At 38.2% G+C, this 13,179-nt stretch overlaps 1 protein-coding gene across 5 annotated transcripts; it reads left to right on the top strand.

Annotated features, from left to right (window-relative positions):
* Positions 1-1,497: 1,497 nt before the first annotated feature.
* On the top strand, positions 1,498-12,657 carry LOC131146469 (protein ABIL2-like). 5 transcript variants are annotated; one of them, XM_058096099.1, is made up of 12 exons: positions 1,562-1,997; positions 2,133-2,432; positions 2,517-2,557; positions 2,747-2,890; positions 3,132-3,214; positions 3,345-3,495; positions 11,034-11,133; positions 11,289-11,381; positions 11,489-11,531; positions 11,622-11,710; positions 11,843-11,988; positions 12,227-12,657. In XM_058096099.1, the coding sequence occupies exons 4-12, from the start codon at positions 2,795-2,797 to the stop codon at positions 12,395-12,397; spliced, it is 972 nt and encodes a 323-aa protein (XP_057952082.1). In that variant the 5' UTR covers positions 1,562-1,997; positions 2,133-2,432; positions 2,517-2,557; positions 2,747-2,794; the 3' UTR covers positions 12,398-12,657. The 5 variants fall into 5 exon arrangements, with proteins under 5 accessions (XP_057952081.1, XP_057952079.1, XP_057952083.1 ...); XM_058096097.1 differs by having other exon boundaries at positions 2,130-2,432; XM_058096098.1 differs by lacking the exon at positions 2,133-2,432 and having other exon boundaries at positions 1,498-1,997.
* Positions 12,658-13,179: the final 522 nt, after the last annotated feature.

The raw sequence follows: 13,179 nt of genomic DNA, 5'->3' as shown, positions 1-13,179 counted from the left end.
GATTTGGCTTGTTGTCTTCATAAAAGTCTTTATGATTTAAAGCAAGCCTCAAGGCAATGATTTTCTAAGCTTGCTACTACTCTAATTGCTTATGAATTTTATCAGTCTAGGTCTGATTCGTGTCTCTTCATTTAGAAATCTGTTACGGTTTTTACAGCTCTTCTGGTCTACGTTAATGATATTATACTTTCCAGTTCTAAAATGACCTCTATCAATGCCATCAAACAATTTCTCCATTTAGTTTTCAAAATTAAGATCTTGGATGCTTAAGATATTTTTTGGCGCTTGAAGTTGTTCATTCTTCCAAAGGATTTTTTCTTTGCTAGCGTAAATATGCTTTGGATATTCTATAAGATGCTGGTTTTCTTGGCTCTAAATCTGTTTCCTTTCCAATGACTCAATATCTTAAGCTCTCTCGGTCTAAAGGTGGTTTGCTTTTAGATCCTTTACAATATCAACGTCTTATTGGAAGATTATTATATCTTACAATTACTAAACTTGATATTGCTTTCTTTGTTCAAATGCTTACTCAGTTCATGGATACCCCTCGATTATCTCATCTTCATGCTGCTCATCGTGTGCTTCGATATCTGAAATCTTCTCCTAGACAGGGTCTTTTCTTTCCTATTCATTCATCTCTCAAACTCACTGTTTTACTGATTTTGATTGGGCCAATTGTCCTGAATCTCGTCGATCGGTTACTGGATTTTGTATTTTCCTTGATAACTCTCTTGTATCATGGTGATCTAAGAAACAAACTATTATTTCTCGGTCTTCTGCTGAAACTAAATACCGTGCTATGGCAACTACTTCTTGTGAGCTCACTTGGCTTGTCACTCTGCTCAATGATCTTGGTGTCTCGGTCTCTTTACCCATTTCGTTATTTTATGACAATCAAGCTGCTATGTACATTGCCTCTAACCCTATTTTTCATGAAAGAACAAAACATATAGACATTGACTACTACTTGATTTGAGACAAAGTTCAAGCTAAGTTTATACATCTTCTTCATGTTTCCATTCATCACCAGTTAGCAAATATTCTCACAAAGGCCTTAGGTTCTGAAGCTTTCCATCATCTTTTGCGCAAGATGGGTGTGTTGAATCTTTATTCATCACTATCATCTTGAGGGGACGTATTAGTATTTTCAGCTTATTAGTTTTTTTAGTTCACAGCAATCAGCAACAACACTCCATTTTCAGTTTCAGTTCCATTGTTAGTTATTTACAACAGCATCTTTTTTAGTTAGCAAAATAGAGACTACATTCTGACATCTTTCTGTTGGTATAGCAACAATATTTTTCTCACTTGATATATCAACAAATAGCAGTTGTAGATATGTTATTATGTCAATGAATGTGAAATTTTCACTTATTTTAACCATTTATAAACTAAAATGACCCATTTTGGACTACATTATTTTTTACTATTAATAATTTAAAATTTGAATTAATTATGTAAAAAATTAAACATGGCCAAAGGTGGATAATCATTCGCCTGCAATTATTTTTTCCACTCTAGAGAGAAAGAGAGTGAGAGAGAGCAGATAGAAGGCCCCGGCAAGTGTTAATGATGAGCAATGGGTAGGCAGTCTTTTGCTTCCAAAAGCAGAAGACTTTTGCTCTGAAAATTTGAAAATGCTCCGGATTCTCTGAAGAACGACGTGCTCTCCTTGATTGCTGTCCCTTCTTCTTCAACCCCACTTCATTCTCTCTCTCTCTCCCCCCCCCCCCCTTGTTTCTCTTTCTACTTTCTCCCTCTACACGCCTAGAGCTCAGCCATTTCCTTGTCCTTGTCGTTTTTCTGGTGTGGTCAAAATCCCACACCAAACAAACACTTATCTCTGTAAAATTAGGGATGGCTTATTTATGTCTCCATTGGCCTTAATCAGCATCTGGGTTCTCTTCATTTGATTTTCCACTTGAATGGGAGGTGGGTTTTTTGTGCCTTATAGTTTCGAGCTGCAGTGGAGGAATGGTCAGCTGAAAAAGAACCAGGTTAGCTGTATTTTTTTTTTTAAACTTTACACTGTTTGGTTGCTAAGAAACTTCTGGGAGAAGAGGAACTCTGATTTTGAATCTTGGTCTTTCTTCTTTTCCTTTTTCCTTTCTGGGGTTTGGGATGCAAAGAAGATAAAGCCTCTGCTCAAGTATGCTTGAAGCAGTTTTGTCTTAGAATTGGGTACCAAATTTTTCTCCGTATTCTCGGCGGTCAACTAGAGGGCTGTTGAAAATTTGAAATTTCAGCGATGTTGCAAGGATTCGATGGCTTTTACTTCATGTGGGTCTTTGCTTTCTGATAATGAGAGTGTTGGTGAAGATTAAGACAAGATGGGCATTTGCGCAACAGTTTCTGCAGCATAGAAGTCCTGCAACTTTAGTTTATTAGTTGCCCTTTTCATTTTTGCTTTCTGGGGATGGTTGCAGAATTATGTAAAAGCTCTTATGTTGGCTTATTCAATTTGTTATTCTTCTTATTTTTATAGTGTTTAATCATAGTTAATGTTTGGTTTGCAGCCTTTTGGACATGTAACGTTTCTCTTTGTCTGTTCTAACTTGTAAAAGATCTCTCTCTCTCTCTCTCTCTCACACACACACACACACACACACACACACACTGATTTCTTAGGGGTTTTGGTTTTTACTTCTCAGATTTAAAATGGGTATTTATTTTCGATTCCGTCAAGTTATATTGTATGCCTGCTTATGCTTTTATTTTTTACTATTTCGTAAATTGATTGCTGCAGGTCAAGTGATTCTAAATTCAATATTTGAATTTCTCATTCATAAAGACCATGGCTTCAACTGCTCCTCTGCCATTTCCCCCAGAAATATCCAACTATGATGAGCTCTCTATGCAGCAGAGCTTGCTATTCTCTGATAGTCTCAAGGTACACTTGCTTCTGTATCTTGAAAGTGATAAGTTTTTACGACTCGGTTTGCACAATGTAAAGTTATTGGAGGCGTTTATTAATTTTATCCTCGTGTGTATCAAATCGACCAAATGCACAAATTGTTGCATTTTCATTTAGACACTTCCTTGAAAATGCAAAATTCAGATATATTGCATTGAAGCTTCCCAAGAGAGAGGATTTTGAAGTTTCATGTTTTTATTTTGCATTTTGTTTTCAGGATTTGAAAAATTTGAGAAGGCAGTTGTACTCAGCAGCTGAGTATTTTGAACTATCTTACGCCAATGATGATCAGAAGCAGATGTGAGTTACATTACATATAGAGAAGTTTATATTATCAGCTATTGCAATTGATACTTTCTATTGTGAGATTTTTGGAATGGGGGGGGGGGTGTTGATGTATGAAATTCCAATCATATTCCTACATTTGCAGAGTTGTTGAAACATTGAAAGATTATGCCATTAAGGCTATTGTGAACACTGTGGACCATTTGGGTTCAGTTACATATAAGGTAAACGATCTCTTGGACGAAAAGGTTGATGAAGTTTCTGGAACAGAGCTCCGGGTTTCTTGCATTGAACAGGTGTGCTTGGATTTCTCTATTGTATGCTGGGATATTTGGAGGATTCTTTATTTGTTCAATCAAATTATTGTCCAAATGAAATTCTAAATTGATATTTACAAGAAAGATTTTGAATTTCTTATTTGGAATCCATTTTAACTAAAATTTATCAAGTTTGATCATCTGATTCATTTAGTTTTAGGATTGAAATCATAAATAAAGCTTCAATTGAGGAATCTTGAAATGTTGAAGGTGATTTCAAGTACAACTTGGTAGAAGGTTTGCCGGGGATCTGATGGATAATCGGCCATAATTTGGATCTCAGTTTAAGCTGTTTTTGCAAAATTTTTAGGTTAATTATGCCGGACAACACCACCCACTTCTGTGCTTTAAATTTGTTATATTTTTGTGCATAACAATTCTTGGCAAATTTATGTAGTTTAGCGAAGAAATTAACTCCTGTGTTCGGGAGCATGGATTTCAGGCCTTGGATTTAGTTTTGAGTGGATTTGGATAAAAATCAATATAATTTTGTATTACATTTTATCTAAATCTGCACAACTCCAACTCCAATGCCTCTCCCAAACATAGGGTAAGTTTCTGAAATCAGACATGAAATTGGCAGTGGCTCTTGCATCAAAGTCACCTTGCCAAAAAATGTGAGGGGTAGACTTTTGTACGACATTTGGATAGTCTTTGGTCACAACAAACCAAAATTTGCTTCATTTTTTATCTTGTATCATGGCAGATGGAAGCATTAGTAATATGGGAAATAAAGAACTTTTCTTAGAAACTTCCTTTTTGGGGTTAGAAGAGGAAAACAGGGGAGGGGGTTCCAAAATCATGCAACCATCCCAGATTGTTATCTGAGCAAAGTGCAGCTCATGGCATCACAAGCAGAGAAATGAAGTGAATCAACTCTCTTGGTAAATTTTGTCTCCTAGAGGCATTGTCTTAGATGGCTGTAGCTCAGCTAGAAAATCTGCTGCAACATTTCCTTCTCTAACAGCATGATCTGTCTTAATGCTCATACTAGACTTGTGTGAAGCACAAAGTTATAATTTTCTATTGAATTTCTTATTATATAGCAATGTTTTTGTTACTTCTTATTACAAATTAAAGATGCCAGATATGTAACTCCAGCTCAGCTCCCTAGCTCCCACCAGAAATCTGAAGAAAGAGCACCCACGTGAATGGCTCCAACAGATAGTTGTTCCTTTTTTTATTTCTGTTTTGGGCAGTTATTTTCCCTGCTCTGCTCGAGATTCCCTTTTTTTCTGTTATCATTTTCCTTCTCCCTATTTATCTTCCCCCGAGTGTACAGTTCTATATGTGAAAAAGTAAGGAAGACAAAATTCTTCTTTCCCTTCTTCATCTCTCTCTGTTCCGTGCTGAATTTTCTTCTTGTAGAGTAGTTCATTTCAATTTGTTTCATGGTATTAGAGCCAGGTTAGTCTCAATGGCTCGAACTGACTCCACCAATTCCGATCAAGACACCAATCAAAACCAAAACCAAAACACCAATTCAACAGCCTCAAACCATCACTCAATCCATCTTGATCCATCATAGCCCAGCAGCCCATACTTCATCAGCACCAACGACCACTCTGGAGCTTTACTCGTCACGCAAGTATTGGATTCCAGCAATTATCATCCCTGGGCAAGATCAATGAAGCGTGCCTTGCGTATTAAGAACAAGCTGGGTTTCATCGATGGCAGCATTCGTGAGCCAATTGATCCTGACAGCCCCTTGATGGATCATTGGCTTCGTTGCAATGACATTGTTATTACTTGGCTGCAAAACTCCATGTCGGTTGACATCAAATGCAGCACCCTGTATGCAGAAACGGCACACCAGCTGTGGGTCGAGCTTGAGCATCGTCTTGCACAGCAAAATGCCCCAAGGATTTATGAAATCAAACAAGGAATTGCTGCCCTGATGCAGCAACAAGATTCGGTGAGTTGTTACTTCTCCAAGCTGAAAACACTTCTCGATGAACTGATGAACTATGAATCCATCCCTAGCTGCAGTTGTGGTGGCTTGAAAATAGTGATCGAAAATCAACAAAGGGACTGGGTAATGAAATTCCTAATGGGACTCAATGACTCCTACAAAGGTTTGAAGCCACAGATATTGCTCATTAAACCTTTCCCTAATTTGAACGAGGTTTATTCAATCATCCAACAAGAAGAGAAGCGTAGAGAGATATCTTCTGACCCTTCTCCCATAGAACCTCTTGCACTCCTGGTCAAGGATAACACCAGACAACTCACACCTCAAAACAGCTCTCAGAGACATGACAAATACTATTGATCTCATTGCAAAATTCATGGTCACTCTCTGGAGAGGTGTTTCAAGGCCAATCCTAGCAAACCAGTGTGCAATCACTGCCATATTCCTGGACATACTACAGAAAAATGTGACAAACTTCATGGCTATCCTTTAGGGCATAGACTTCATGGTAGAACTCCACCTATTGCCTCGTATGCTCAGCAGGTTTCAGCATCTCCTCTACCTGTTCCAGAACAAGGAACTCATGGAGGTCAAAGCACAATAACTCAAGAGCAATGCCAGGAACTAATGGCCATGCTCAGGCAGACTCGTCAAGCCTCGGTGCATTCTGTTCAAACTGCCATAGCTTCTCCTCCTGATGCACACATTCCTCAGTTCTCTGGTATACCTCTCTGTCTCTCAGCTTACACAAGCAAACCCAAAGACATTTCAGCTGTTCCCTGGATAATTGACACGGGTGCAACAGATCATATGGTCTGTGCGACCTGTTTCTTCACTTCCATAACAGCTGAAGTCTCCTACTCTGTAACTTGCCTAATGGAGAAGCTGTCGCTATGACCCACATTGGCACAGTGAGACCAACAAAAGACCTTATTCTTCACAATGTCCTGTGTGTTCCATCCTTTTCTTTCAATCTCATCTCTACCAGAAAATTGGCTCACACCTTGAAGTGTTGTCTTATTTTCTTATCTAAAAATTGTTTTATTCAGGACCTTTTGACTTGGCGCACGACTGGAATGGGTGAGGTGAAGAATGGGTTATACCATTTGCTGCCGAATGAAGTTCCTCCAGCATCTTTGACTCAAGCCCTGTCCAAAGCCACCAACATATCACCACAAACAGCTGCAATTACCAATAACCAGAACATGGACCTTTGGCACTACCACCTAGGACACCCTTCATCAGTAAAATTAGATTTTCTCAATCTTGAACTTGTATGCAAAACTTCACTAACTACTAAGCCTTGTTTTGTTTGTCCCTTAGCCAAGCTTCACAAGCTTCCTTTTCCTTGTAGTCAACACAAATCTGAACATTGTTTTGAACTCATTCATTGTGATCTCTGGGGGCCATGTAATGAAGCTTCTTATGATGGTTTCCGATATTTTCTTACCATTGTCGATGACTTCAGTAGGTGCACTTGGGTGTATCTTTTGAAATTTAAATCTGATGCAAGTTCTACCTTAAAAGGATTTTGTGCCCTGATAGAAACTCAATTTGCAACCAAAATCAAAACCATTTGGAGTGACAATGGAGGGGAATTTGATCTAAAACAATTTTATCATGAGAAGGACATCATTCACCAAAGAACTTGTGTGGAGACCCCTGAACAAAATGCTAGAGTTGAAAGAAAAAACTAGCACATCTTAAATGTTGCAAGAGCCTTGAGATTCCAAAGTGGGCTTGTTGTCAGATATTGGAGTGACTATGTGCTGACAGCAGTTTACCTCATTAACCAAACTCCATTTGCCATCTTAAAATCCAAAAGTCCCTTTGAACTCCTTTTTAAAGCCAAGCCTGCATATGCCCACATCAGAGACTTCGGTTGCTTAGCTTTTGCCTCAACTCTCTCAAATAACAAGCACAAATTTGATGCAAGAGCAAGAAAGTGTACTTTCTTGGGATACCCCTTTGGGGTGAAAGGATACAAACTAATGGACTTGCAAACTAAAAAAATATTCATCTCAAGGAATGTCGTTTTTCATGAAGACATTTTCCCCTTGCAATCTGAAGAAGTCACCGCTGTCCCAACTACTCAGCTTCCTTTTCCTCAGCCTACCATCATGGATTTTTCCTATGAAGACTCTAATACACCAGCTAATGCCACTAAACATGACAGCCCACAAAACACACCAAGTCAGCCTTCAACATCACCTCAACCTCCTGGTGAAACCTTAGACCACACTATAAACAGTCCTCATGTCCCAAGGAGATCTACTAGAACCAAGAAGCCACCACCTCACCTTGAATCAGCAAGCTAGCTCTGTTGGCTTTCTCACCCATTCACAGGAGTCCAACAAGAAACGAGGTCCTGCAGCTCCAAGTAGTCCTTTTCCACTTTGTGCCTCTTTATCTTATCATAACATTACACCTAAACACAAGGCCTTTGTCACCACAATCACTAAAAACACTGAACCCTATTTATACCATGATGCTGTTAAGGATCCTAATTGGGAGAAAGCTATGGTGACTGAAATTGCAGCTCTTGAATAGAATAAAACCTGGACTATCACTGAGCTTCCTCTTGGTAAGAAAGCCATCGGATGCAAATGGGTTTACAAGATAAAATACAATGCCAATGGGACCATTGAACGATACAAGGCCAGATTGGTCTGCAAAGGATACACACAGGAAGAGGGCATAGACTATCATGAAACTTTCTCCCCTGTAGCTAAGATGGTATCTGTCAGAGCTTTACTAGCATTGGCAGCAGTCAAAGGCCTGCATCTACATCAATTCGATGTCAACAATGCCTTCCTTTATGGGGATCTTGATGAAGAAGTGTACATGAAGCTGCCACCTGGCTATCGCACAGCAGATGAAACAAAGGTCTGCAGGCTGCTTAAAAGTTTGTATGGCCTTAAGCAAGCCTCGAGGCAATGGTATGCTAAAATTTCCTCCTTCATCATCCAGCATGGCTACACCCAATCTAAAGGAGATTACAGCTTATTTACCCGAATGCATAATGGTTCCTTCACAGCCATCCTAGTTTATGTTGATGACATAATTATGGCCAGCAATGACATGAGATCTATTGAAAAACTTAAGGGAGCTTTGGATGAAAAGTTTAATATCAAAGATCTTGGGCAACTCAAATACTTTCTTGGCATCGAAGTTGCACGATTAGCAAAGGGAATCCATCTTTGTCAACGAAAGTATGCATTGGACATTCTATCAGATACGGGAACCATTGGGTCTACACCTGCTAAAATTCCTTTGGATCAAAATCTCAAGTTGTCGAGAGATGAAGGAGAACTTATTGGAGATCCCACCATTTACAGAAGACTCATTGGCCGCTTGATGTACCTGACCATCACTCGACCAGACCTCTCTTATTCTGTTCAACTCCTCAGCCAGTTCATGGGAACTCCACGAGTCCCTCATTTAAATGCAGCACACAAGGTTCTTAGATATATCAAGATGGCGCCAGGTCAAGGACTTTTTTATCCTTCAGATTCCAGTTTACAGTTAAAGGCATATGGTGACAGTGATTGGGGTTCATGTCCTGATAGCCGAAAATCCATAACCGGCTACTATGTTTTCCTTGGTTCCTCTCTGATCTCTTGGCGATCCAAAAAACAAAACACCGTCTCTAGGTCTTCTGCAGAGGCAGAGTACAGAGCCATGGCAATGGTTTGCTGCGAATTGACTTGGATCCGTTACCTCTTGAATGATCTCCAAGTGACTCATCCCCAACCTGCCACACTCTTCTGTGACAACCAAGCTGCCTTACACATTGCTACAAACCCAGTTTTCCATGAACGCACAAAGCACATTGAGCTAGATTGTCATCTCATTCGTGAAAAAATTCAAGACGGTAGTCTCATTACTCACCATGTCAACAACCACTCGCAAATGGCAGATATGTTCACCAAACCTATAGCCTTTTCTCTCTTTTATTCTCACTTGTCCAAGATGGGAGTAGAAAACATCTACTCTCCATCTTGCGGGGGGCTATTACAAATTAAAGATGCCAGATATGCAACTCCAGCTCAGCTCCCTAGCTCCCACCAGAAATCTGAAGAAAGAGCACCCACGTGAATGGGTCCAACAGATAGTTGTTCTTTTTTTTATTTCTGTTTTGGGCAGTTATTTTCCCTGCTCTGCTCGAGATTCCCTCTTTTTCTGTTATCTTTTTCCTTCTCCCTATTTATCTTCCCCCGAGTGTACAGTTCTATATGTGAAAAAGTAAGGAAGACAGAATTCTTCTTTCCCATCTTCATCTCTCTCTGTTCTATGCTGAATATTCTTCTTGCAGAGTAGTTCATTTCAATTTGTTTCACTTCTTGATTGTAGCATATAAATAACATTCGATATAAAGGCATATACTACATACTTGATGTAAATAACGTTGCATCATACAATTGAGCATGACATCTATTTATACTTCAAAGTTATTGTTAAGTTTATTATAAATCTTTTTAAATTTCATTAATTAACATTATATAATATTAGCATGCCATTTTTTACTAAAAATGAAATTAGAAAAGTGTTTTGGCAAGAAAATTCAGCTTAAAATACATTTACCTCATATTTGGGAGCTTAGGTTGTGTTTGGGAGCATGGATTTCAAGCTTTGGATTTGGATTTGTGTGAATTTGAGTGGAATCCAGCACAATTTTCTATTTTATTTTATTTAAACCACAGAAATCCAGATCCAAGATCTGAACTCCAAGCTCCCAAATATGGGGTTGAAGTTTGGAAATTGAATTTAGATTTGTGCAGATTTGGACAAAATGCAGTATTAGCATATCCAAGGTTTGAATTCATGATCTTCCTGACACAACCCTAATATTTTAACCATATGATACCCTTTTAAGGCTTAGTCATATGAACAAGTGAACAACATACAAATATACGTAACTAAGCTTGTGTGTGGGAGTGCAGATTTCGAATCTTGGATTTGGACAGTTCAATATAATTTTGTATTTTGTTTTTTTCAGATCAACATAAATCAAAAGCCAAGGCTATCCAAGCTCCCAAACACATGGTTATTATCATCAATGCTTAAAATTCTGAAACTGTGGGGCAGCTTCTCAGTATCTTCTGCATATATAGTTATATTATATTATATTATTTGCTTCTCAAGTCATTCTGCAACAATTTAGGATGATAGGCCAAATTCTCAATTGGTATTTGGTGGTGTGGCCTTACCTTTTTAAGCAACAAGGCATGACTTTAAAGCCACCTCCTGCATGCATGGACATGAAGTAAATCTTTGTTGTATTATAGCATGACGGGTTGCATAGAGAAGGCTGTGTATGTCAGGAATGAAAATAAATAAAAATGATAGTCTATATTTTTCTTATTATTTTGGATCGCAAGTAGAAACAGTTGAAATTTAGCCTAGACATCTACTTGGCTTACTATGAGTTGAGTTTTTTTTAGCATCTCTATGAACCCTTTATTTCCACTAACCATCCTAAACCAAAACTTCACAATTTATTTTCTGTTTTTTGACCAGTTGTGTGCATTAGCACAAGAGAAAAATAATAAATTAGATTCACATGGAGTATTGACACAATTCATTCCTTTGATGTGCTATCTAGAGATTGCGCACATGCCAAGAATATATAGATCATGAGGGTCTTTCTCAACAATCTCTGGTTATAAATACTCCAAAGTACCATAAACGATACATCTTGCCAGGCAAGTATACTCTGGACTCTTTGTTTTCTGTTGGAATTCTCATTGAACTCCCTTCTTGTTTTTCTTTTTTTTTCCTCTCTCTCTCTCTCTCTCTTTGACTTCAATAGTGGAGATGAGGATGTTTGAATGTTAAATATTTTAAATTTGATCTTCAGTTGGGGAGACCATGCATGGTGCCAACCGCACTAAATCAAAATACCAAGGATGCAGCCTAGATGATGAGGATGACTGGCATCACTTTAAGAATGGTTAGCATTTTTTTTTTTTTTTTTTTTTTCAATCTCATATAATTTATTGTGTCTCAAGGAAAAATAAAATTATAATCTAATTATGTTATCTGATTGTTTTCATGAAGCTGTTCGAGCTACAATTACAGAAACCCCCCCATCTGCAGTCAGGTAAATATCAATGTCTTATCTTGCAATACATTGAATTAGTGTCATTGGTACTTATATCTGCTAGATATATTGAGAAATATGCCATTGCAGAAAAGGGCGTACTCCATCACCCTCTCCACGACTTTCTCAGCGACTTGGAACATTTTCCTTCACTGGCACGACACCCCAAAAAGAATTAGGTTTGTTCTGTATTTTGCGTCATCTTTAAACTATCCTTGGAACTATGTTTTAAAATCTTAATAATGTGTTATAAGAAAGATACGTATTTTTACTTGAAAATTATTTTTATTGATGCCCTTTGCTTGTGTCAGATAAACGAGCAGTTTCACCACATCGGTTTCCACTCTTGCGATCTGGATCTGTTTCTAGTCGACCAACCACTCCAAATTCAAGGAGGCCAACCACGCCAAATTCAAGTAGGCCTACCACTCCAAATCGTTCTGCTGCAAAACAGCGGGTAAGGATAGGATGATTACACACACACACACACACACACACACACACACACACATATATATATATATATATATATATATATATTTCCTGTTTTCTTTTAATCCATTGCCGATGGAGGGAAAAGTTGAGAGTTTAAGCTGTGTCAATAAAGCATAACTGCATGTTTAACTTCTATACCCATCTACTTATCAATTTTGTTAATGCTTGGTATGATGAATGCTTCCAATTTGTTGTACCAGTACCCTTCGGAGCCTCGAAAGTCAGCTTCTATGCGTCTCCACGCTGATAGGGAAAATGCTAAAGATATTGATCAGATCCCTAGCAAAAGTAAACGTCTCCTCAAGGCATTGCTTAGCAGGCGCAAGTCGAAGAAAGATGACACATTGTATACATATTTGGATGAATACTGAAAAGACTCAAATATCTAAAGGATAAGCAAAACCTCAAAAGTAGGGGAATGATGGCAGAATTGCATTTTCACCCTCCCCCTTGTTTTGTTACCCAATATAATTGTTTTTTATTTCTCATGTAAGCAAAAACCAGTAGTACCATCTATGGTCTTGTGATATTTTGCATTTTTGCTTTTACATGTTGTACTATTGACTGTATATATGTGACTATTACAATTCTTTAAAGGTATATGCAAGGTTGATCCATTTACTGCATGAAACTTCTGAAATCAGCCTCAACTCAATTTGGTTTTGGGTGCGTACTTTTTTTTGTTTTTTGTTTTCATTGACCAGAGGAAGAACCAATACGAGGAGAGATAAGCCACAGTCGAGTACATCAAAGGCACCCAACAAAGCCCATTTGGATCATACTATGCTTGCCAATTCTACCTGATACAATCTAAAGACTTGCTGCATTTTCTTGTAAGAAGGTAGCCTTTTGCAGAACCCCATTAGGGCACGCTACCTGCCAAATTGACATTTTTACATACTATAAACTTGCTGCTTTTGAATTGTCTGATGTAAACTTCCCAACTGATAGTCATTTGACACCATCCGAAGGCCTTTCACAACATTGATATGAACTTCACAGCAGACGGTGGTTTCACTGACATTTTCATAATTTTCCATGCTTTTCATAGAACTACCTCGTCACTAGAGTCCAGAATTCAAGCCTTCAAAATTAGAATTATTTGAATTCAAACAAGATGCAACACATTGATATTGAGTCCTATTACATTGAT

This window comes from Malania oleifera, chromosome 13 (assembly GCF_029873635.1).
Source record: "Malania oleifera isolate guangnan ecotype guangnan chromosome 13, ASM2987363v1, whole genome shotgun sequence".
NCBI classification, from domain to species: domain Eukaryota; kingdom Viridiplantae; phylum Streptophyta; class Magnoliopsida; order Santalales; family Ximeniaceae; genus Malania; species Malania oleifera.
Note: the sequence above shows the minus strand (reverse complement) of the source record. Positions and strands in the feature narration are given on the sequence as shown.